Genomic DNA, 26,384 nt, shown 5'->3' with positions numbered 1-26,384 from the left:
CAAAATGGCTAGCTTAATACTGACTAACCCCCCCAAGAGCTTCCCCCAATTCTTCTGCTTTTCTCCAAGTTATTTTAGTCAAATTCAGAAATATAAGGAAAACAAGCATGCCGTGTGTGACATTTTGAGTACAAAAACCAGTGTGGGAAATCGTTTGTGGTGTTTTCCTGCCCTGCTCAGAGCGTGTGGACTGCAGGAATGTACCTGTTTTCCCACGCTCTCCCGGTTGCTGTGGGTAGCCCGCACGGGCATGTCTCCTCCACTCCTCAAAATACCTCAAGTGGCAGCTACCAAAGTTATTAAAAAAACCCAAACAATAAAGTCTCAGCTTTGGGACAACGACTGTTATCAACGCAGTGTCACTCATCCTGCGTGGCACGAGCCAGCACCGAGCAGCTGCTCCAAGGAGAAACAACCCAGCACGGTGCTGCAGGCAGGAGGATACCCATGGTCTGCGGCAAAAAAAAAGGGATATAACCTGAAAACTGGTCAGATAATGATAAAACACGTGGGAAAATACAGAATCAGACCAGCCAGCCCTGGGGACGAGGTAAGTTTTGCTGAAGTGGCGGGGGAGTTGCACATCTGCCACCTCTCACCTGATGCCAGGGGCCGGATCCACTCCTTGCTGTTCAGGTCAAGTCTCCAGAGGTCGTTGAAGGCGGCGTTACAACTGCTCTGCGTGCAGCCACCGAACACGTACATCGACTGGTTAGCGTCATAGTAACACGCACCTAGGAAAAAAGCAAACACACAGATTAGCCAAGTCTCTGACCTTCATGGTTTTGGGTGAAAAAAAGACCATTTTCTTTTCCCCCCTGAGTTTCAGACGGGAGAAAAACAGCCAGGCTGCCCCGACTTCAATAAAACCACGGGCCAGCTTAGGGGTATCCCTGAGCAGTGTAAACCTCCAGCAAGAATCTTCCAAGACGCTTATCCCCTCAAGCAGAGCTGCTCCTGAAAGCGCAAAGAAAGCTGCCTGAGAAGGCTGTAGTTAATTAGATTAGCTATGATTAATGCACTCAGCACACCTTCTCTAAGCTAGATCGTATGGTTCATAGCGTCGCCAACTTCAACTAAGAAACTGGCCTGTGTACCTAGACCTGCTCGCTTATTCTTTTTTTTCCAAAGCTGACAGTATTTTATCTTATCTCATTATAGAAAAGCACCACTAAACACAAGCATCTTACGCGAGCATTCCCTTTGCTCCTTATGGGAAAGGATTAGGCAGCGAGATGGGGAATGGGGAGGGAACACGATACTTGACAACCCCTCAAAGATACCCAGGGAAATAAAGAGCTTTTGGCCCCAAACCAAACTCCGCAGCAAAAAAAAAAAAAGCAATATGCAAGCGCCTGCATTTGGCAGGTCGCATCCTGTGGTACCCAGGCACCTCTGACAAGAAGTAAATTAAACATAAGACAGAGCAGAGAGGACTCGCTCAGCGTATCTGCCTTGGAGGACGAGCAAGATTCAAACGTGTTCGGAAAGTTAAACCCCTGCAATTACAAAGAGGATTTCCTAATTTTTTGCATTTCCCCTGCTCAAATGCAACGAGCCCCGTTGGCTTCAGATGACGACCCCTTGCCTTTCGCCTTCTCGAGATCCCTGCAAGGCAGCGGTATCTCTTCCACGTCTTGCCTAACTCACGAGAAGCGGGACGGGCGCCCGATGGTGACGCTGGAAGAGCAAGCTCATCCCTCGGCAGCAGCTTTGATAGACAAACTCACGCCGGCTCCTAAGCTTGCAAACCAAGGATCAAGGAGGGAAGGCGACTTCAGCCCCTGGTCTGGGTGTTCTTCCACACCCGCACCCTCCGATCGGCCGGGTGCTGTCTGCTCCGCTGACCTGTGTGCGACGGCAACGTGTTTGAAATTCAATCCTCCCTTGACCCGACACAGCCTGAAAAAAATCTCAATTCTTGGGATTTCTGTAAAATTCTTCCCTTTCTTCCCCCAGAGCTTTGGTAAAAAGTGTACAGCGTGGCTGGCAGGAAGGGCAAGCTTGTTTCTGAAGCCTCGATCTGTCTGTTGGGTGTTGCTCTGTTCATTACTGTTAAATATGTCCTGGGAGATGCAGTCTCCAGACACCAGGAACTCAGCAGCATGCATACGGACGGTCCCAAAACACTAAATCCTGCGTGCTGTCCCTTAGCACCAGCCAGGGGAGCACCGGCACTCGTCTCAAACAGGACTCGCTGCCTGAATCCCACTCAGAACCAAAGCATCTCTCCGTAAAGCCCAACTTCATACACAAGTGCCCTCAAAAAAAAGTAATAAAAATCTAATATCAACCCCTTCAACACCAGCAAGGTCTCCCCAGTGACTCCTCAAGCATTTATTATCAAGTCTAGCGAGGGGAAAAACCACAATAAATCATATCCACGCACACATGTGCCAGCGCACAGTAGAAAGCCGCAGCGTTTAATGCTCTGGGAACACTGAAGGGTACCAGCCGGGGCTCGGAGGGAGCAGGAGTCATCGCCCTCACGATGACAAGCGATATATTGCCCAACACGAAAAGCAAGAGGAAAAGTCAAAGTTCAGGCGGGGAGCCCACGGCGCGGGGCAGCCTCTGGCCCTGGGTCCGAGACGGAGGTGAGCACTTGTGATTATGCAGGAGCCCCTCCGTGGAGCATCTCCAGGTTGAGGACCACGTGCTGTCATAAATAACCAGCCCAAAGGACGACAAGATGAAGGATTAGCACGCAAGTACAGCGGCTTTGATAAAAAGCCCCAATATTTATTCTGCGCTGAAGTAAAAGCGGAGGTAGATGCGTGGCAGGGGTGCGAGTTGCACCGGTCCTTCCCTCTCGCTCCATCACATGTTGTACACAGCTGCTCACCAGTTAAAAAATAAAAATAGATTCAGATGAGCTGACCTGACGGGACGCAGGACTGCTCCGGAGCTTGTACAGACATAAAGGCGTTTTTTCTTTTTGGAACAGCAGCAAGAAGGTAGAAGAAAATAGCCTAAAAAAGGAGCAGCTGGAGTGAAAGGCTGATAACCCACTTCTGGTAGCAAGAGAAAATGCTTCAGAGCAAAGCCTCTCACAAGTCCCTGCTTCCAGCTTCACCCTAGACCAGTACAAGCACGTCCCTGGTTTCCAATGATCCAACCCCGCAGCCCCAATTTTGCAGGCCAGCGGTATGTGTTTCCAGCGTCAAAGAGCTCTTTAACGCAGCCCACCCATACGTAGGCCAGCGATATTCATCTCGCTGCTCGGAATGAATCGCAACGCCCGTAAACCGGCGCATTCAAGCGCCCGCAGACAATACCGCGGCTCAGCAGGGGACGCGACGACGCCCGGTGGCCTTTGCCGAGGGTCCCGTTGTCTGACCTGGGGCTTGTCATGCAGATCCCCCGCTGAAAGGCCAGCAGCCCTCGTGCCCTTGGCTTTTAGCGACGAGTCCGGGGCGCTTTGCTGACCACACAGCGGGAATGGGGGAGCTGGAGACACGGGACGCGCTCGTAGGGCGAGACCACCCAGCTCTCCCCCGCGCGCATCCGCACGCGTCCTGGCGCGCAGTCCTCATCTCAACCCGCATCTTGCCAAACTGCGTAACACACACCTACACAGCGCGGCACGTCGCTCCAGAGCTCTCGCTGGGGTGGAGGATATGCAAGTGGTGGTGTAGTGGATTTACCTGGGACGGGATCAAGGAAGAAATCACGATTAAGAGCATTTTTATAGCTTTACCTGCTCCTCAAGATTCGACTCTATCATTTTTACACGGTAAGATCCCTCGTAGGCTGCAATGTCGCCTCTGCTCGGGATGGCACCAGCCAGGGCTTCGCACCCTAAGTACGTGCAATTAAAACCTGCTGCAAAGCAATGCTGCGGTTTTTCTACTTCACCTTTCTCAAAAGATTTAGTTTCCTTAGAAATCTAATCGCTCCCTAAACCACGACAGGTTGAGAGCCTCCCCATGCCAAACCCTTGGCAAACGCGGCTTTCACACAACAGCCCAGCTCACTTATTATTTTTGAGGGGAGGTGGCGGCATTCTTCTCCTCTATTTGGATTTAAAAACCAGGCCAGCCAGCCAGGCACCATGACGTCTGCACGGCATGTATTTTAATCCTAGACCAAAATAATTTCAACTGTGCTTTCCTACTTCTTCTTAGCAAGCCATTCCTTCTGAAGCAGAGGAAGACAGATCAGTTTGGGAAAAAAATTAGAAGGGGGGGAAAAAAAAAAAGCACGAGTGAAAACTCCAGTTTATACCAGCCTTGCAAAGGTGTAGAATAAATCAGGGGAGGAGGGTGCAAGTCCCTGCTGCCTTTAGCTCTTTTTGGGGTGGAAAACGAGCAGCTGGAGACCACCGGATGGATTTTTAGGGTTTGTTTTTTTTTTTTTAAAGCCTTAAGTCCCAGTAAAATTCAGTGTGCCCCAGAGTTTTAGTATTGCAGAGATGGTATAGCTTTGTAACTGGAAAGGAAGATGATAAATATTTCTGATGTTTGAAGACACCGATACCCAAACAGACTGCAAAGCCAGCTTGTTTTGAACACGTTCCTGTTTCCCCCCTGTGCTGCATAACAAAGCATCAGAGACTTTCACCCAGAGCGCAAGATAACCGAAATAAAGATCAACTGGGAAGGGAAAACGGAATGCAAATACATGCCCTTTGCAATAATTAAAGGGCATTGATGTTTTAAAATTCGAGTACATCAAATAAAGTAACCCATCCAAGTTCAAAGGTTGTATTCCCCATCAGAGAGAGGGGAAAAAATCCACCTTGGCTATTGAAATCCCATTGCTACGCGGCCCTCGGCTCCAAACAGCACCGCAGCTTTGCGGCTAAAGCTTGACAGCCCTTGGTGCTGGCGTTCCCAGGAGGACCCTGCCAAGCCGATGCTGCAAGCGTCGTACGTTGAGCTGCTGGCACCTCTTCCCCCAACGCGGGGCTGGGTTTTGGAGGTAACCTCTCCGCGCCCAACCGCGCCTGGCACGAGAGCCGGCAGGACGGCGGCGCCGAGGAGGCAGGGCTGCAGATGAAAGCGCCCGGTCCTGCTGGCTGGCACAGATGTTTACACCAACTACGCCGCAAGTTGCGGCACGATAAAAACGCTCCCGATCTCAGAAAACTCAGCTCTGCAACGGCCTCCATGTCTTGGGGAGGGGAGAAGAAATCCCACATTTATCTCCTTATTCTCTAGACCACTATTTTCCTGCTCCTTGCAGTTCAGGGACTCAGTGCAGCCAAAAGGCAGCGATATATTGAGCAAAGCTGGGTGATATGAAGAGCCGTAGCTCCGGTAGAAAAGCAGCCCATCCTGTAAAACAAACAACATTCCAGCTTTTACCTCTCCCTTGTCTCTCAGGGTAAACCCACGGAATTGCTTTAATTAGTCATCATGTTGGTGCCATGCTCCCCAGACTGCATGGAAAAAAAAATAAATCAGTATTTAAAATTAGTCACTCTTCCATCAAAGGATCAATATTTCTGGCACAACGGTCGGCATTCCTCTGCTGCTTTTCCGTTTCTGCATTCCTGCGCCTTCTGACATCGCTTTCTGATTGCGGCCAGTTATTTAACCACATGAGTCATTGCCCTGCTATGGTATTTGTAGGTTCATACTTTAGGGCTAAAAAAGAATTAGATGACTACTGCAAACATTATACCTGGCGTTCAGCTCAAAATCCAATGCATGAAGTATTTCTTCCAGTAACCCTGTACGTTTAGATCTAAAAAATAGCATTATTGATATGCACGATGTTCTGCAGCTTCAGTCAAATCCTTTAGAAAACCTGCAGCTCATCCATAAAGTTGGTTATCAGTTGTCGTATGATCAAAGACCCTGCCAAATGCTCCCTCTCCGGGAGACGACAGCAACTTCCATTAATTATTCCTTATCAAACAGTTTTTCTATTACTCCCTTCAGAACTGATAGAAGACATAGTGACCTCTAACTATTTAAAATTCTCTCGCTTGGCCTTTTATGCTCCATATGAGCACTTCTGGGATATTTCTAATAAATCCTGGAAGAGAGATAGCCCTAGCCGCTTCTTTGATGCCAGCTACCGCTGCCTGTTGACTTCAAATGACTCGTGCCTGGTAGATGACGTCTTCCCACAAAACCTGGCAAATCTAAAAAAAGGGGTTTGAGTCCTCCCTCCCCAGACTCCTGTTCTTACTTCACCTCGGCTCACCGCATCTTGGTATTTTTAGGTCAGAAGTTTATAGACTCAGTTTGAATTTTTGCTTTTAATGATTTGTAGCTTCAGTTTAATATTGGAATCCACCCACAAACACGCGACACTGTTGTAGGGAAAGCAGATACTGCAGATCTGGAGAATGACTTAAAAAATCAGTTTAAATCAGCGAACAAGTTAATCCCGATTCGCTTTCTGTGCATAAAGTGCATTAATAATGCTTCTGTAGCGACCGAGGGCTGACCAGAGCCAGGACACTGTCAGATAGCGAGGCTAATACAGATTACATGCTCCGAGGGCAGTGGCTTTAGTAAGACAACTCATTTTGGATCGAGCATAACAGCGGCACGCTCAGAGGAAGCCCCTGGTGGGCAGCAGAATAAATTAAAGAGCGCACAGCAGTCTTTGGTGCAATATTTGGGCCTTTTTCAGATAATTTCTAGCTAGCCTTAAAGCTCACCAGTTGCAAAAAGGCTGCAAAAATTGAGGGGAAAATACATGCAAATCTGCAAGTCATTAATAAGCACTTTATTAGCGTGGCTGCTTAAAAACAAGCTATAAACGGTGGTGCCTTTCTTATTCTTTAGGAGGACAAGGAAATCTTTGAAGAGCACAATGACTTCACCCGAGCTTCCTGCAGCGTCTCCTGGACTTGTCTTGGCAGGAGGCTGCGCATCGGTTGCTTCATAAATTACTACTCGGGAATATGAAAATTTTACGCCTGCTTGCTCTTGGAATCACACCGCTTACACCATGTTTATTTATCTTCAGAAAAATGAAATTTGCTCCCTGGAATAACCGCCTCCCGGAGGCCTTGGACCCAGTGACGAAGCCACAAAGAGTGAATTTTTGTCATATTTGACTACGTCGCCTGGCAGAGCAGGCTGAGGCAGCTTGATGCTATTGCAGGACAAATAACAAGTTTTAAGTACCTTTCCCTCAATGGGAAATGCTTTTTCTGTTCTCTTCCAGAAACTTGGAAGCAAGGCAACAATTCACCCATACGTTAAGCAGTGTTGTCCACTGAACTGCTTACTTCTGTCAGCAAATACGCTTACCCCAATGCTTCTCACGTGCAGCTCTGTGGTTTATTTTGAAGCAAGCCGCGCTCAGCCTCCTCCAAATTACATTGCTGACAGATGTAGAAGATGATCTGCTGTAAAAGCAGCCAGGGTACATCCCTGAGCGCTGCAGGTACGCAAACTCATTGCCTTTGATGGTAATGACTTGAGTCTAGACACTCAGTAAGGTTTTTATTGAAGGGGACAAAGCTCAGACTCGAAGGGGAGCTGGGGAAGAAGCCTGCATGTAAAATATTCAAAATCAGAAAGCAAAAATCCCACCCTAGCTCCATTAACATTTCCTAGGAGCAACGAGCCAATAACCACGACAAGCAGCTACCGAATCCCTATTCTTGCGCAAAGTGCTTGTGTTGGCAGAGCTGTGCGTTACACCGATGCGCTGAAGCTCTGCGGCAGCGACAGGCACGCGCGGCACCGCTAGATCCCCAGTGACACAGTGCAAACCCCTCGTTACAGCTTTCTGTCGCAAATCAGAGCTGAAGAGGGGCGAGCGGAGCTTTTCCCGGCAGCTACTTACTGTGCGAGAAGCGTTGCGTGATGGGGGTGCCAGGGTAGGGGTAAGTGCGACTCTCCCACTGAATATTTCCTTCTTGCACTGCTTTGATAAAGCCGTGATAACACTGATGGGCCACACCTAGGGAAAAACAAGACGTCAGCAAAATTTGGGGCATGTTAGGAACAAACCATGCCTGCACAGTTGCACAAGCAGCGTGACAGCAATTATAAAGAACCCTTGTATTTAGATTATAAATACGCTGGTGGAAATTCAGAGGATTAAAGAGAATAAAGAATAGCGACTGTAAAAGTGGAAAATCAGCAACATTCGCTGAACAGATTCACTACGTTTCCGATATCTGTCAGCTCTAGCTTAGTAAAGCAAAGCCTTTGTGAAAGGTAAGCACGTGTGATGTCTTTGCAGAGCTGGATTTCGGCCTTCTCTGCTGCACCGCCAGCCTGCTGTCCCCTAATCACACCCCCAGAGGAGCCGCTGCCCTTCCCTGCACGGACCTTTGAGGACAAATAACATGCAATAATGAATTTTTAGAGCGTGCATGCAGCTACTGCACAGGAATCGAAAATAAATACGAGAGGAGACATCGGTGATAGAAGTCAGTGTGTCTTAGGTGAAAATACCCCTTCGTAGCTGTGCGAGGGAAAGGATTTGGCCGACAACAGCTCCTCTGCAGAGCAGCCCAGCCCCAGAGCTGCAATTAATTCGGTGTACAGAGTATGTCTGTGTTTGTGCCCAGAGACTGCTCCCCGTGGAAAGCAAAGGGTCTGGTGAAGATTCACGACTGCAGCAGCTCAGCAGATCCTCAGTGGCATCTGCTCTGCTATGGCAGCCCTCACACCGAGGATGCCACAACCTGCCAAGATTTTTTCCCAAGGATTTGCTTACTGAAAGCCCCGTGCCGGGAACACCTCCAGCAAGACACCATACTCCGGGATATAAAGCAGGAAGTTTTAAAAAAATAAAACAAAACCAAAACATGAAGCCCAGGGTCCTCAAGCAGCTGGTGCCCGAGAGTCACGCGGGAAATGTCATCCAAACTATAGGATTTCAGAGCAGATGTATCCTGACAAACAGGAAAAATTAACCAGAAGAAAACAAATCAAGTGTTTACCTCAAGTGACCTCTCTGCTTTGTGGCAAGCAGGTTAGCAATTACACTCCCTTTTTTTTTTTTTGCTATAATTGCCACAAAAATGGCACGGCTGCCCAGCACCGCTCATGCCCTGAGACTCGGACAACTCACTCCAATGCCACGTTGCGCCTCGGGCCGCTCATCCCTCCCCTCCGCTCCAGGGATGTTTCCCACAGTCTCTTTTGGGGTGAATCACCAGGTGCTTGTTCATTCCAGCTGCATCCTTTGCATCTCTTAAGGCTGCTCCAGGAACAAGCACGCGTGAGAAAGTGCGCCCAAGCAGCGACTCAAGGGCTGCGGACACTTGAAAAGCCTTTCAACAGGGGTGCGGGCTGCTGCTGACCCCAAATTATGCAAAAAGAGTAATTTTGTGCAATGCTTGCTTCTGAAGTAGCTGTGGTGGTGTTTGTTTTTTTTTTTTTTTTAACTCTGGCCTGTTAAGCTCTGGGCAAGGCAGAAAATGCCTGGAATCTGAGCAATGCTTTCACATGTGTAGAGAAGTCCACAAATTAGACATCACCCCACACGCATGCCAAAGGCGTTTCTCACCTGACACCCGCTCTGCATTTTCCAGAAGAAACACGTTACCCTCGTGCAGCAGCGTGCCTCATTTCCTACAGATTTAACTGCGGTCTCCTCTTAAACTGCCTGTTTTTTAATGAAGCTTGCAATCAAAACGTGTGTCCCCAACGGAAACATAACAGAAATCATCCAACGTATTCAAAAAATACCGAAGCAGATAGCTTTGCTTGTATCCTTGTCCAAACTTTACCTACCTATTTGTCGTATCATCTATATCTAGCATTAAAATATCCCCATAAGGCTTCAGAATTAATGTTGCACGGAGGCAAAGTGAAGTATCTGTATCTCAGGGCTACTCTTTCAGGAAGCCTGAATATGTAGATCTACATTAATGTAGATTTTATATACCACTTATCTTCAGCAGAGCTGTAAGAACCAGACACGGTTTTGTTTCCAGCCGAAAGCATAAGCTTTGGGAACGTTAATTACTGAGCAAGACGCAAACGAAGCACAATTACAGCCACATTAGACACGGGACGGCGGCAACGAGGGCCGCTGCGTGGTGGAGAGGAAGCCTGAATGCAAGGACAACAGCGCTGCACATCAGCAGCGCAAAGGGAGCATTCAAAAGCAACGTAAGCGAGCTGCTCTGTCGTGGGGGCTTGGGGGGTTCACTCTTTGAAACCACAAAAAGAGGCTGAGGGGCTCAATTCTGCGCCATTATTAGCGATACCCTCAGCAAAGCAAGCGACCCGACGGCTGTAGCTATTTTTCCGGCATTTTGCAGAAGTCGAATTTCTGAGGTTGAGGGGAAAACAACAGGCGAGGCTAAAGCAAAGCAAAGAGCAGCTGGGATATGAATCTGTGTTCCCACAATTAAAAAAATGCACTCTCACTACAGCTGTTTGTACCTTTGATTAGTCGATACCACTGTTTGCAGACAAGGGCAGCAGTTTTGTGCTCCTGATACGGTGAAAGGAAGGAGAGGATATATTCCAAAACCTCTTCTGGGAGCTCCAACATTGATCTGTTATGCCTGGTCTCCTCGACCTCCAGCTCAGCGTGCGGCTCATCGTCTTGCTCCATCGTCCCTTCCACCACAGCGTCTTCTGGATCCACGGCCATGAAACCATCATCTTCACTGTCCGAGGAACTGGCCATGGCATTCCACTTCACAGCTTCACAGAGGGGGGAAAAAAAAAAAAAAGACAACAGTAAGGTCACAAAGAAAATTAATAGCATCAGAAACGCATCTGCAAGCCGTCATGTTACGCCAAAGGTCGTGAAGCTCTACCCCTGCAAACTCCAAGTCGAAGATGTGGATTTTGCAAAGCTTTGAAGCAGGCTGCAGACGGTTTAGGAACAAGTCGTTCTCCGTCGGTGCAGCGTTTTCCCAGGCCACTTCATCTCTCACCGCTCTCAGCCCTACCATCACCTACGGACGGTACCAGAGAGCAAAACCAATAAACCCGCTGGAGGAATTGCAGCCTCTCGCACCCCTGCTCCCTCGCCGGGCACGAGGAGGCGTCACGCTGCCGCACCGGTGACCCCGGCTGCTCTGCACCGCGGGGCCGGGCAGCGATGGGGAAGGGATCCCCACCGAATCGAGAGCAACCCAAGGCGAGACAGGTTGGAAGCGACAGCTTTGCAGCCCCTCCTCTCCTGTGAAACCAGTTTTGCCAGTGAGCCTGCTTTACCCCAAGCAACTTCAGCAGCATGCAGTGGGGGGAAGAAAAATCCCTGTCCCATTCTCCTTTTGCACCCCCCTTTTTTCTTTTTTTTTTTAATCAAATACTTGCAAGCAGTTGCTTACTGACAGTAGGTGAGGAAAGAAACCCCCCCACGGGATTTAGTGCTGATGAAAGGCTGGAATATAAAATATTGTACCTCCAGCTATTCAGAACATCTTAAGTATAAGGTAATGTACCGATGACAGAAATACATCATGAAATAAATCCATCTTAACAAGCGGCTGCGTCCGCTTTGGCCAGTTGGCACGGTATGCAGTTAAACCCATGCCCGTCGCTGCAAAACAAATCCCTGGGCCCTATTACCTAGGGAGCAGCCAACTTGTTTTGGGGAGAGCAGCGACAGTTTTCCCTTCCAACGCCGCTGGGTGAAGACCAAGGGATGCAGCTGCTCCGTGGCTGCCCGTGCATTGATAGCTCAAACCAAAAGAACAGCCTGGGAGGATGACACAGGGACTTTCTTTTCCAGAAACTGCAATCACAAATTCCCTTTTTATCTTTTCCTAGCACAGCAGGTTGTAATAAAGGACCCAAAACAGGGCAAGCTCTCAGCTCCTATGTCGCTCAGCATGAGTTTCTCCCTACTCCACGAGGCAGAGGCTGCCCAGCCACCCCCAGGTCCCAGACTGACTGGGATGATGGGATGCAGACCAACACAGTCCATGGGACAAATCCCACCCGCAGCAAGCCCAGGAAGCAAACCTGCTCCTCCAGACGGAAGACAAGACACGGCTTTTGGCCCAACATATTTAAATACAAGTAACTTGCACCATGTTGGTCATAAAAGATAGTATTTTATTTTTACCAAACTCTCAGTATTGCAGAAAACATGGCTGGAAGGAATTTAAGTTACCTAGCTATCAGGAATAAACTAAGCTGTTACAAGCTTCCAGTGATGCAAAGCATCTTCCCCAGCTAAATCCAGGGTTTTCCCATCCTGGCATACACCAAGCCGAAGAGCCATGGGAATAGCAGACGGTGGAGACGCGGAGCAGAAAAGCTTGCCATGACAACTAATTCACGCTCAGAAAAATTACGTTCGACAGCATTACTCTCCAGTTTTGTCAGGTTCCCTGACGAAGCAGCTTCAGAAAATCCTAGGGGCTGTCAATCCGCGGCAGCAACCACGTCAAAATTAAACTCACAGTTATCATCTTAACAGATGCTCCGCACGTCTTCCCGTGTCAGAAATCCTTCTTAGAGTCAATGTTATGACAGAGAAAGGCTGAAACCCAAACGCTTTGACATGAGCGCTGCTGCTGCCAGCAAACTGCATTACGCAGCAGATAACACACAAATTCCCAAAGATGAAGAAATGGAAAACTCAGAAATAGCAGAGCTGCAGGAAAAAAATAATTAAAAAAAACAGAGGGTTGGGTCTTTCCCAAGCAAAAGCATCTATCGTCGCGAAGCGTATGTGCCGATTTCCCTCCTGACAGAGCATGGCAGGGAGCCAAAGGCTGCCCCTACTCCAGCCTCGGGATGCGGTTTCGCTCGAGCCGGGGAGGTCGGGGGAAGGAGGGTCGGGCCCTACCTCACAGCTTGGGAAAACAGAGCGGCGCATCTACCCAGGCGGAGCAGAAGGCGTTTCACACCCTAAAAACGTGCTAGAAAACCCAAGAGAAGTGCATTCGCATCCAGATCAGGTACAATGGGACACCTGCGGGTGACAACGCCGAACATAAGCCTCGGCTCGACAGGTTCACACAAGACATCTGTTGTGTTATTAAGGTTTAAAAGCAAAGACTATGTGTGTTTCCCAACAGCTCTTGTTTACCCTTTAAATAATGTCCAAAACCTGCTGGAGGAAGTCCGATGAGAAGTGCAGGCACGAACGTCTGGCTAACAAGGGGGGGGTTTCCCAATTATTAAATCCCAATTTCGATCCCCTGCAGCAGGCTGGGGAACAACACAACACAGCAAGTTAATCACAAGCGCAAAACAGCTTGGGGGTTAGAAAAGCATCTCTAAGGCCAGTTTTAAAAAGGCAGGAGGAGCAGGGAAACCCCTCGATGCCTCAAATAGCACACGCTTGCGCACATCTGGGGATGGAGGAGCTGCACTGAGTTTTGTCTGGTCTTACCAGACCACTTGATAATATTGTAAATATTCAAATGCATCTACTTTGCTAGATCCTTGTTTTCCAAATGTTTGAGCATAAGGAAAAAACCATGCTCCAAGTTTTCACACCCACACTGTGTTATTTTTCTTAAGGGAAACAAGACTAGCAATAAACTCAACTCCCAAAAGGCAAGTCGCCGTCAAAATAACCCTTCAAGCTTGACCTGCCACGGACGCAGAATTTGCTCTTATGGCACAGGAACAGCAGGCTGGGAATAACCACCCCCGGACTGCAAAGCAGCAAAAGCCCTGTCCTATAACCCTGCTCCAACATCGAAAAAGGAAAAAGAAACCCAGGCAGTCAGTAAGAGAGAGCTAAAGCATCCCAGCCAACTCCTATTACCAATTATTCAGCAGAGCCAAGGGAGAAAATACCCATGCCAACGTTTTCGCTAGGTATCTGACGAGCGGAACGGAGTGTTTCTGTCCCGTTTGCATTTAGGGGGATGCAGAAGGTGCTTTCTCACTCATCCTGGCTCTCCAGGTGCTCTCTGCCTGCACCAAGCTGGGCTTCAGTTTGTACACGGGCTAAAATTAATCTCCGAGCACTCAAAAAGCCGCAGCAAAGCGATTTAAGCAGTCAGATCCCGTCCAAAAGTACATGCAATTCAATTAACTCGCTGGGACGGATCCAGGAGCCCCGTTCTGCTTGGATCGATCGCCGTGAAGGCCAACACGAGCCCCTTGAAGCATCACATTATATTTTGCACCCTACAGCCCTCCTGGTCCCGGATAAGTGCCTTTATATTCCAGCAGCAGGAACGTTTTACGACGTTCAGAAATTAGCCTAAAGCCCTACCAAGGAGGAATCACAGCTGCTTAAAATAACACGTAAAGAAATGCTAGAAGGGCAATCAAAACAGAGTTCTGCCAGCGCTGATCAAATTTGCCTGGCCCTTCCTAAAAGCTGTGTCTCTGCCAGTTGGCAAAACATTTTATAACTCTTTTCCTCCTTTCAGAGCACTTCAATTTTTCCTCTCTCTCCTCCTGATATTATTTAAGAACCTGCTATTTATTCTGCTGAAGTAATTATCCACTGCAGTGGAACAAACAGATGAAAAACATTAAACGTAGGCAAAAAAAAAAAAAACAAAAACCAAAAAACAGCGGGTTTAAGCACTTCTTGAAGCCTGGCAGCGCCATCAGGCAGCCAGCAGCCGGCTCCTGCAAAAGCCCTCTCGACCCAAGAAGGTTTTCCTACCTGCAGGCATCTCTCCTGGTCCCATGGACCCCAGTTCACAGGCGTGGGTGGCATCAGTGGTTCCCATCCCGAACTACCTCCTCTTCTCCGCAACGCTCAGCTGTTTTAAGACGTGCTTGAACCCACAGGGGTTTTGACCTGGCCTTTTTTTTTTTTTTAAAATGTCAACAGATTTTAAGGGAAAAAAGCCTCCAAGGGAAAGTTCTTGAATGAAAATAAGAGGCCGTGTAATAGCACTGAGCCAGAGCACATTAGTCATAAGGGAATGCTCATTTTCACATGCCACAAAAAATTCTCTCTCCAAACACAAACGTAGAAGCTATGTTCTCACCCAGGAGGAAAAAAAAAAAAAAAAAAAAGGTGTGTGAAAGGACCCAGCCCTGGCTGGATGACTGCTTTGGCTGGAAGGAGAAAGGGACTCTGCAGAACAGAACAATTAATTGCACTTGGCAATCAGGAGCTACAGCATTAATTTAGGGGTGGAAGATAGCAACTGCCTCTAACCCACTCCAGACTCTTCCTCATACTTTGCAACTGCTTGTTCTGCTTGTCACCAGCCCCAGCGGCACAGCAGGGTAGCGTTTACAGAGACATTTAGACCTTTTAGGCTTATTCTTTTACCCAGTTTAAAAAAAAAAGCCTATTCCATCAGACAGACACATTTAATAAGCCTTAGGATTTTTTTGTTTTTAAGGAAAGCAGCCTATCTGTGTTGGCAAGGATTATTTTTGCATGATATTTTATTGTTTGCCTTGTGCAGCCGTGCCATCAAGGACTTCAATTGCAGCTTCCCCCACTCCGGTTTGGCTTTTGCTACTATCAGTTGCCCTCCAGAAGCCCCGAGGCCTTTTCTAGTGATAGAAGAGGAAAAATCAAGCACTATTTCCTAGGCAGAAGCACGCTATTTTATGAAAGCAACAGCACAGGGAGCGAAAGGTCTGTGGGAGCCACGGGATTCAGGGTAGGGATAAACACCATTAAATAAGACGATGTTTCCAGTCCTCCAAAACTTGCACTAGTTAGAGCCAACCCATTTGAAAATCAACTGCTAGACAAGGTTAACAATGGAAAAAAAAACCAGATTTTAGTAAAAAAAAGAAAAAAGAACAAAGCCTCTGGGAAACCGAACGATGAGCAATATCCTGCCTGCGCTGCTGTCGAGCATCGCGCCCAGACGAACGAGCAAGACCTCGGGGACACCTGCACCACGCTTTTCTTCTTATCCCTGCAAAACAGGCAATTACAAGTTCTTTGAAGCACAGCTTTTCCTTTTTTTTTTTTTCCTTTAGCTGCCTTTCAACAGGAAATTGTTTTTTTTTCTTTCATACAAGACCTAGCTTCACCCATGAAAATAAAGGTTTCCTAAATTCCATCTGCAAGTTTCAAAATTCAGATACATAACTTTCAGTTCTACCTCCCTGCCGCGTGTTTTGCCTGTTAAATCAGTATTTTTATAGACTCCAGAGACAAATTTAAAATTACATGACTTCATTTTACAGTGCCATATAACCTGCACCATACTGCAATGAAACAGCATGATTACAACAGAATTTTAATTTATATTATTGCAATAAAAAGGTTTAGAGTTAGCAGAAATCCCTCCCACCCTGATGATGAGCCGACCCTCAGCTATTCCGGATTCCTGCTCATTTTTATTCTAAGCTTTCAAAAAAAAAAGTAGTAATATAACATTACGCAGCACAATTTATTGTGCAAACAGCACAGCAACCTAAAAAAAAAAATTCTGCCTAATGGATCTTCCTACAAAATTAGAGAACTGAAAATGAGAAAGAAAAATTGAGGTTTATTCTGGATTTATGATAGGAATACAAAGCTAGGCAGCACGTTTTATACACTTGTCATTAGCGTACGGTTCATGAGAACGAGAGGAAAAAGCAGCTTAATGACACCACGCTTCAGGTGTACACAGCAAAATCTGTCATTCGAATTTGCTGATGGAATAAACAGGACAAAACCTCAGAACCGGCCTAAAAGCTTAATAAAATATTAACAAATCAAGAACCAGACCAAAAAGCGAAGGCACCAAGACCATCTGCAGATATCCCTGCAGAACACCACTAAACAAGCAGAGATGTCCAACATCCAACAAAATCCCCCAAATGCATCCACAAGAAATGGGGTTTGGAGACTTTCTAGTTTCTTTTGACAGTGTTATTACCCTTAAAACAGCTTAAGTTGTTTAAAACCTGTTGAAATCTGGCTTGATAAGCACTAGCAGCACAAAAAAAGCTGTTATATTACTTATTTAGGTACTGCTTGAGCTCACGCGCATGCTGTTGACCAGCGAGCCCCCGGTTTAATCACACTGGGCAATAAATACACGTATCTTTAGGTTAAAAAGGTGATCTGGGTGGGCCAGGCGCCTATACACGGGGCACCGCGCTCTTTGGGTTTCCCTGATAAAAACTCAAGCCTCCACGAGCATGCCTCCCATTCCAAAACATCAGTAATCAACGATGTCGCATCCCTCCGACCAAGCCAAAAATTAGGAAGTCTGAATATCAACCCTGGCTGGGGTTCTCCAAGCGCAGACAGGGTCACTCCAGTAATTCAGACCCAAATGCGGCCCATTTTGCAAACTGTTCTGCTCGGGTGCGATAACTGGCTGGACTGTATGTAGGGTTGCTCTTGCGATCCATCCCCTCTACTGAAATCACCCTAAATTTTGTAGGGATATAAATAAGCAGTATTTTGGGCTCACACACTCCCTCTGCCGGCTCCCTGCAAGCTGCTAATTAAAATTATTCTTGCCTGAACTTTTTCTAGCAAAACAAATAATCATGATTCATTTCAAAATGAAGGCAAAACTGCATGCTAGCCAGAAAAGGAGAATGATCCCTAAACAAGCAAATAAAAGGCCTTGAGACTTGAAAATAGAGGATTTTACAGGAAAGCGTGCAGATGTAACATACGCTGTCTGAGGATAAACAGTTCGCACAGCGGCTGTCTGGATAAAAACATCCGATGTGATTTTGGGTACCTATCCAAACCTGCCTGCGATGATCCATCAGCAAGAACTCCTGCTCGATAACGCCAAGCGAACCCAGGACGGCAGATCCTGGAAATAACTAATTGTCACCTCCCTCCTTCGTTAAGAGAGCGCGGCAGGTCTGGAGCTCACGGGCAACGGTTGGAAAGCTGCAGTTAAATTAATTATTTTGAGGACAGCCTGTAAAAATGACACAGCGCTCCTTAGTTTCGACGGACATCTCTTAAACCTACCAAAGCCACTAAAATTGGTTAATCCGTATAAAGGTTTCAGGTAAATGAAGGCAAATTTACAATTGAACCATGAGGAAAACACAAGCCACTGATCTAAAAACCAGTCTAGTTGTGACTATATGAAAAATAAGCCTGAAAACACAACTGGGAAACATCATTTCTGTATTTACACTTCCATACAGCCCAATGCCCATTTCTATGTCCAAACAGCCCAGAAAACCCGCTCAGGCAAAATAATTACATGTAAAGCATGGAAATATCTTAGAGAAGGGTTTGCTAACAAATGTAGGAGGTACCCAAGCATGTTGGGTGACTTCATTCCTGATTTTTTTAACAGACGGCATTAGATGCTTATTCAGTGTGGTTGGGATTATTTTTTTCTTTTTAATAAACATTTTCCTTTGCAGAGTGTAACCCGATGAATCCAAACAGCTGCTCCCAGCACAATTCCCACTAAACTGCTGCCCACACGGAGGAAACCGCAGTCCCCGAGGTGCCCACGTGTCAAGCAAACACTGCCGCAGGAAAGCAGCCCGCGGCAAGTGTCAGAGTCCGACCCGGCGCACGACTTCCTTGGCCGGGAAAGCCCTGGATCGCATCCACCTCCTCCAGCTCAGCCAGCAAAACAGGCAGCTCGGAAAGCAGCAAAATGTCATTTCCTACCGATGCATCGCTCGCGGGTGAGCTGCCGCTGCCTGCTGCAATCGCACGGGGGGATCGGACCTTCGTCCTCCCAGGCAGCTCCTCTGGTCTCCAGGATCTGGAGCTTTCTTGCCTTCGGCGGAGTCTCTCCTCTCCCCTTCCTATGCTGTGAAACTTGGGGGAACTCAGGATCTTTGAGACCTTTATCCTTTCGTTGAATCAGGCAGAAAGGGGCAACAGGATCAGGAATTAGCGTGAGAGGGAAAGCAAACTGCATAAACCTCGTTTCCAAAATACCAACCCTGGCAAAAGCCCGTCGAGATACAGACACGCGCTGCTCCACGCACCTTCCTTCAGAAACTACCAGCACTTCAAGAGACTTCAATAATCAGCGTTAGTGCCCAGGCTGCAAGGCTGTCCATGGAAATCGGGCAGCCTCCTGGGGCCTGAAGCAGCAGGACAACCAGTCGAGATTTAGGTTTCTAACATTGCTGCAAAACTCAGGCTTAATGTTTCACTGTGGGAACGAAGAATGAAGTTTTAATGCTCAGGAAAATTAAGTTAAGCAAACGCTAGGTCAAGGTCAGGGTTTACCAGCGGAGCAACTCGTCACGCAAGCGCTCACGCTCAAGCCTCGGCTTCCCCCCCTGCGACGTGGTCTTTGGCTTAGCACACGCACGTGAAGGAGGAGAGGCGGGGAAGAATTTAACGTTTGCAATAGAGCAAAGTTGTTTTGCAGTCTAGATTCACAAACCTCAATGTTCCTCTGCTGACTAAGAAATACAACTCATGAGCAGCCTTGAGACATTTCATTTGAAGCGAAGACGAGCTCAAGGGTACTGACTTTCAGGCCAAAAAAAGGATGCGCTGGAAAAAGCCACGTATTAGTGTAGGCTCGGTAGCCAAGGTTTAATTTAAATCGATATCCACAGCTTTCAGACAGACTGCTGACTTCGCAGCAGTTCGCTGATGCAATGTTTTTATCTTTGTTAGCAAGCAGGGTACCAAGATATCTGATACCATCTCGACACGGACATTACCAGCAGTGATGCTCTCCTCCCGATCTCAACTCCCAGCAGATGAGCTGCTCAGCCGTAACACGCACTGTGTGTCTAACGCAATAAAAGCATGTTTTTGCTATGTCCACTGGTCTAATCACATCAAATAAATTCGTATGCCACCTCCAAACCAGTTCGCGTAATTCCCGGTGCAAAGCCTTTGATGAAAGCTGCCAACTACGGAGTTAACCATCTAGCAAATATTGCCCAGGAGCAGGGCTGGATCACACCAAAGAGAATTTAAAGGCAGATCTGTTTGCTAAACAGCGACTGCAACAATATAGAAAATATTTTCTCTCTCTCAATGGTGGAAAAAAAGGAGTTTATATTGATAGATACACACCCAGCCAGAAAACCCTCTGGCCACATGGCACCGTACCTGCCCAACACAACCTTAAACGCCTTCACACCTTGCAAAAGCGCAGCACCGGCGGGTCTCCCCGCGCCTGGCTCGTAAGCACCGCAGCAGTAATTAACCCCATTTTATAGGTAAAGGAACAAAAGCACCGAGAAGCCGAAGTCAAGCAAGCCCTCGACAGCACTGGGATTACAATACCGGAGGTTTCTGGCTCCCTGACCTGTGCTGAAGAAATTAGGCCACCGCCTCTCCCGAGTTAAGATGAATATGCAGATAACGCCAAGAGCTCTGTTTTATTTTTGACGGGCAAGCTGGAAACAAAGATACACTCATCGAGACATAAAAGCGTGATGGAAAAGAGTAAGATTTATGAAAAGCAAGCACAGAGCTTAAGCACTTGCCTCGACACCCGTACAGAGAGCTCGAGTGTGTAAATTCAGAACGTGCCTGAATTCATTGCTGGGGTTTTTTAGCGGGAGATATTAGCCAGGAAGGGCAAACACCCGTCATTCTCCGCAAATATAAGACTACGTACCCCCTCGTCGCCCTGTGCAACGCGGACGGAGAGAAGAACGGTGCCTAAGGGTCCACAAGCACGAGACGCACGTGTCGAAGGGCATCGCCAGAGCCCGGCAAAGAGGCAAACGGCAGCTGCAAGGCTGGACTGACTTTGAGGCAAGCGTGTCTTCTCCTCGCTCAAAATCCTGCGGAGCCGTCGTTAGCTCGGTGACTGGCAGTCTAGACAGCGTCTCTTTTATTCACTGTCAATACGGTGTTGGCAGCGAGCACTGGGAGAGCTCTTCGCCCTGCGCTAAAGCTTCTGCTAAACACATTTCTCCCATAAACCAGCATCTTGGTGTGGGAAAAATCCCAACCATCTCCCTGCAAACAGCGGTGTCATTGAAAGCGAGCAACAGAGGATTCCTTTAAGTCCTTCAGCAGGTAAAGCAGATGGGAAGGATAAATATTTTCCTCTTTGGCAATACAAGTGTGCAAAACAGCCCGCAGCGTGGTGGCGATGGCAGCCCTGTTATTATAAAACAGGAAGGGCTGCTCTGCGTCCCCTCCGCCACCAAGGCTGTAAAGGACAAAGAAATAGGGCTAAAGCCCCAGGGAAGACCCACGCACCTCGGCGTGCGGGGCTGCAAATGGCACCGGCAATGCCACCAAGCAGACCTCGCAAGCAACTGAGCCACCTACAGGAAAATACAACCCAGCAATTCAATTTAAGATAGATTTCATGAGAGCTAGAGTTTGACCCACGCAGCGGGCTGGATGAGGATTTGCTGTTGTTTTCACACATTTTGAGAATTTGCCTTCCTTTTTATTGGAATTTTTTTTTTTTTTAGTGAATGAAAAAGGCAATGCAGAATGAGAAGCAAAAGCACTGCAACTCAGGGGTGCGTTGCCACTGCGAAAAGCACGGGTTATCCTTCTATCCTATATGCCATATCTCAAGTCTAGTTGTTTAGTGAGGCTTAAAAATACTAGGTATTAAATACTAAAAAAGAGAAGACAAAAAAATAGAAGTCAAATCCACATTATATTAATAAGCAAATAAAAATTCAGGGAAATTGTGCTAATTTTAAATTCATCCCTACCTCTTCATCAAAAACTCATCTTCCCTCAGCAGCCCAAGATCTCCCTTCGTTAACATCCCAAACGAGAGCACTCCTGCCACCCCGGTGGGCTCCCTTTTCAAGCACAGCCTGGCATCGTACCGAGCACGAGAGCGGGGCAAACCACGTATTACGAAACCCCAGGATTTCACAGCATCCAAGGCTCGGGTTCAGAGCACGCTAAAGCGTCCCACGTGTCCCCTCCCGAGCCGCAACGCGCGTCCGTGTCTGCAGAACTGGTCTCCGCTGCTCCGAAACCTGACGGTCCAGGAGGTTTGCAGGAGTCCCCAGCAGCAGCTGCGACGGAGAAAGAAAACAGCCAGCCTAAAAACAAATGCAGGAAGAGCGTGTATTCAACAGGACAGATTAAAGGTGGCTGCTCGATGGAGGAATTGAACTAAATAATTGCAGAATGGGTAGGACAACAATGGTACAGAAGTAGCTGCTACTTGCTTTTCTCGTTTAAGGTGTTTTGGGCAGGCGCCTTCGCATGCTGGCAAAGGGATCCGATGTGCATCCGACACCAGCGACAAGAAAAAACAGAGATTCACTGAAAACATTTGACTTTTGCAGAATTATGCTTTTGTAATAGGCTTGATACCCCGCACACGCTCAGCCCCCTCCCCTGAAGCTCACCGCGAGGATAACTGCACCTAAGGGGTTCGCGATCCTGGGCTAAAGTGCAGATAAATCACTCGTATCATCGCAGGCTCTCCAGCGTAATAAAAAGCCAGCCGTAACGATTAATACGTATCACAGATTCCCCAGTGTAAAAAGTTTCGGGATGGAGAGTTTCTTCCCGCAGTCACCCGACTTAACAGTAAGATTTTTACATTCAAGAGTTGCTTTTTATCCAGAAAACCTGAAATCACTCAGCAAACCAGAGATGATCTTTTGCCTGCTGAAATGTGTCACTTGCTGACAGACCGTAGAGTCAGTAACAGCAAGAGCAATAAATTCTGCAGCTTCACAGGGAGCTTTGCTTAGGCAGAACTTATATCACAAAATATGGATTTTGCTAAGGCTATAGTGTATTTTTGGTAATGACTCGCAGCATTCAGCGACAGCCTCTTGCTTTTACACCTCTAGTATGAGGCAGCCCAGCAGCAGGACACCTCCTAACATCGTCCCTTCACGACCAACTCAAATAAAAGCAGCTTTTCACCAAACACGACTTGCCGTGGAGACCTGGGCCGTCCCTAAACACACCTCAACGTGCCGATGGGGCCGTCACCACTGATCTGAGGTTTGACAAGAGCAGCGGCGGAAGGGAGTGTTACCACAGCACAGCAATATCACCCTAACGAGAAGCCCCAAATAAATTCAAGTAACTCTACCAACTTACCTTAAGCCTTCAAAAGCCCACATTATTACAAAATTTGCGCAAGCACGGAACAAATAAGCCAGACAAGTATTTCAAAATAAGTCTGAAACATATGAAGAGATACAGTGTGTTTGAGCTGCAAATGACTGTTGCCTGAACTATATTAAGTAGGGGGGGGGAATGAACATTTGATGTCAGATGTTTCAGTAGGTGTGTTCAGCTAACAAAGATAAATATTTTAAAAATTGCCATAGAAATGGGGAAGCGAACACAGTCCACAGCACGGTCTGATGCGAATTAACCAAAGCTCTAGGAGAACATTTGCAGCTCTTGAAATAGCAAGCTCCTGAAGGCAAGTTCCACGTTTTCTGCATCTTGCTCAACGCAAGCCACAATTTTCAATGCGGATGTGTCACCCCGCTCTCCTTTAATCTAAGGCACAAGCGAGTTTAAAAGGGATTTTGACCTGAATTTCTAAACTACATCAAAAAGCTGCTTTAGCTGTTAATGGCAGCACAGCCCAGATACCTCGATGCCTCTCTGGGGGACGTCACCAACTGCAGACGGTCCCACTCAGGTCAGAAAACGCCCTCCGAAAGGAGCTCTTACCTGGAGAAACACCCATCGAGCACAGCATCAGAGCCACCAGAGTCCTCTTTTCACAGGCTTTTATCTAGATTTGGACCAAATCTGAGCCTAGCTCTGGCTCCAACACCTTTTATAAGCCCTCGCAGACACCCCCACGCGATGCTGCATTTCAACAGCCAAGGGCTTGAAGCTTATTTACGTTCAACTTTAAGAAAATTTCTTAGGGCAAAGCCTAAATCAATGTTTTACAACAAAGCCTGCCATGACTAAATACACAGGGAAAAATAACTTCCCTCAGAGGCGCAGCTCTGTTTACACAGAAAGTGGGAAGCCTTTTCCAGCAGCACCCGCTCACATCCTGTGGAAGTGGCTGGAATCGGCAGCGGGCGAAGCAGGCTGCGCCGAAACCCACCGCCTCTTCGAAGCCCTGAAAACAGACTTTTACAATTCAGTCATGTGCCGGGAATGCGCGGAGAACAGACCATCCCCGCCCTCCCACTCCAAAGCTACAGCTGGTATTGCTCCTGTTAAACATGAAGATTATATGCAATAAATTTCCTGATACTAAGGACAGGAGAGTTGAGCACATCCTCGATATCCTTGGGAAGAAACAAGCCCCTCCAGAAGCTGCCTGACGCCGCAGCAGGCAATACCAGTGACTTGAAATCCCCAAGTCAAAGGTAACACACATTCAACAGCAGCGATAAACCATCCCGATCTTTATACCAACCACAGGCAGGACAACAACACTTGTTCTGCAGGCGAGATTTCTTCTAGGGCTTCTTCGACAGCCAAACACACAGAAAATTTGAGTCCCAGAGACTAAAGGCTGTAGTAAACTCAAAATAAAATTTAAAATTGCACATACGGCCTTTAAGAGTCCACAAGAGTAAACCAGAGCGGGTTTGTAAACCTGTGCGATACTAAAACCGTACAGTGCCTTTCAAACCCGAGCGTTTCACTTCCCACCGTAGAAAAAAAAGCTGCTTGGGCGGGGTCACCCGTCAGTTAAAATACCAGGTAACACAGCAGGAAAAACACGCACAAACATCTTCGCTATGCGAAAACAACCGCTGGATGCGATTCTGCTTCTGCTAGAAGCATGCGGACACAAAAGCCTGAGTGAACAGGATTGGACCCGATGCAGTAAAAACTGTAATTTCTCCCTCTGCAAGAGAAGGATCATCCTGCCTTGGAAACAGCCCACGGTCCCGCCCGGGATCTTGCCTCTCTTCCCTCCCAGTTCTGACACCAGGGAAAGACCGACCCCAGGGAAACCCGAGGGACACAACCTAAGGGAAAGCCACCGGTATTCGGCCTTTCTCTGGCATCAGCGGAAGGAAAAGGAAGGAGATGGCGGTGGGAACACACAGGGCTATGGAAATAACAGCAAGTCTCTCTTAACTCTTCAATTAACATCCAGCTCAAAGATGTGGCTCTCTAGAAGGGCCAAGCCCGGGCTGCGACCGCTGCGTTGCGATATAAAGCAGTTCGTTAGGACACTGCAGCATCATCGCTGATTCGGGGCTTCACGAGGCCACCTGCGAGGCAGCGATCGATTCAGGCTCTGGGCTCTTGAAGGGCAGGGTGGGTAAAGACATCGTTACACCCAGGTTACAAATTTAGGTCAGTGGCATCTCAAACGTAATTTATTTTAACTCCTGTCCCCTTTAGTAAAGGGGAAGACTTCCAGCTGCTGATCTACAGCATGAGCCAGTCTCACCAGTGATAATTAAAGCCATTTTAATACAAACAACATCCCCGGCGATCAACTGGGTTTATCTTACAAACAGAACACAGCCTCCACGCAACCAACCGATTCACCGTACTGCAGACAAGCATTTCAGTTTGCACGACTTGTCTTTTGTTCTTCCTCCAAGCATTAATTAGAGTTTAGGTTATTAAGAGCGAGATACCAGGGCTCTGCTCCTGCACTCGTGGCTCCTAAGACATGCCCTGCCCGATTTGAAAACCCAAGCAGGCTTGGAGCAAGACACTTCACCCCAGGGAGGTTTGGGCAGCATCTTGCAGGCAGCATGAGATAATGCTCCCGAGTGAGACCCGCGCATCGAGACGAGCCCCTGCAGTGCCTGCTCAGCCCAGCCCCGCTGTGACCAAAAAAAAAAAAAAAATAAAGCCATTACCAAACCACCGACAAGAGATTATCAGCGAAGACAATAGGGAGTAACACCCCAAACCCCGTCAGGCTGATAAATACCAAGCTCGCCACCACTATTGATCTAATATAATGCTTTCAGGACCAAAACAAATACATATATATACATACGGTGAGCAGCACGTGAGGTACGAAGGTGGATGCGAGTCGAGATATGGATTGGCGCAGAGTTATTTGGAGAATACCTGACGACTGAGCCTCACCTTTGTTTTTACACGCAGGAGACGTGAGCCTTCGGGGCACCCACAGCACCCTGCAGCACCCGTACCCCCGCGCTGCCAGCCTCCGCCTTGGCGCTGCCCGACGCCAACACTGATTTTTGGGGGGAAACCTGGGGTTTTTGGGAGGGTGCGTATGCAGGTTTTGCCCACCCCAGGCGCTGAGGAAAACCCCGGGGCTGCTTTCGCCTTCCTCGCCCCGGGGCTGCCGCTGCCCTCGGCGGGCAGGGAAGGGGCCTCCCCCCTCACCGGGACCGGGAGCCCTCAGGGGGGGCTGCAGCACCCGGGGGGGCTCTGCCCTCAATGGAGACGCCCCAAAAAGAGGTAAGGTGGGGGAAAAGAGGGGCTCAAGCCCTCAAATGGGGGGGTCCCCTCCAGAAGAGGTCTGTCCCGCCCTGAGGGGCCTGGCGGGCCGGGCCCGCCGCCGCCCCGCTCCCCGGGGAACGGGCGCTGCCCACCGCCCCTCCCGTCCTTCCCCGCGCCGGGGAGCCGCACCGCGGGGCCGCTCACCTGCCGCCGGCCACCGCCCGCCGCGGCTGGGCCGGGCCCTCAGGGCTGGAGGCGCCGGGGCCGCTGCCGCCGCGTCGCCCGGGTGACGGCTCGAACCGGCGCCGCCATCTTCCCTCCCCGCCGCCGCCGCTCACGGCCGCGGCAGAGAGCGCACTGCGCAAGCGCCGGCC

At 48.3% G+C, this 26,384-nt stretch overlaps 1 protein-coding gene across 9 annotated transcripts in view; it reads right to left on the bottom strand.

Annotated features, from left to right (window-relative positions):
• FBXO42 (F-box protein 42) overlaps window positions 1–26,328 on the bottom strand; it is a 49,134-nt gene extending 22,806 nt beyond the window's left edge. Inside the window, exons 1-5 of one of the 9 annotated variants that reach the window (XM_082328850.1) lie at window positions 26,215–26,328; window positions 10,320–10,586; window positions 7,759–7,875; window positions 3,573–3,647; window positions 600–734 (exon numbers count right to left, since the gene is read on the bottom strand). In XM_082328850.1, coding sequence (XP_082184976.1) covers window positions 600–734; window positions 3,573–3,647; window positions 7,759–7,875; window positions 10,320–10,569 — 577 coding nt within the window. In that variant the 5' untranslated portion in view covers window positions 10,570–10,586; window positions 26,215–26,328. The other 8 variants (XM_082328852.1, XM_082328853.1, XM_082328859.1 and 5 more) reach the window with 8 other exon arrangements.
• Window positions 26,329–26,384: the final 56 nt, after the last annotated feature.

The sequence above is a fragment of the Platalea leucorodia genome (genome assembly GCF_965183815.1).
Source record: "Platalea leucorodia genome assembly, chromosome: 17".
In the NCBI taxonomy this organism is placed as follows: Eukaryota; Metazoa; Chordata; class Aves; order Pelecaniformes; family Threskiornithidae; genus Platalea; species Platalea leucorodia.
The sequence above is the reverse complement of the archived record's forward strand: the minus strand, read 5'-3'. Positions and strand labels throughout refer to the sequence as shown.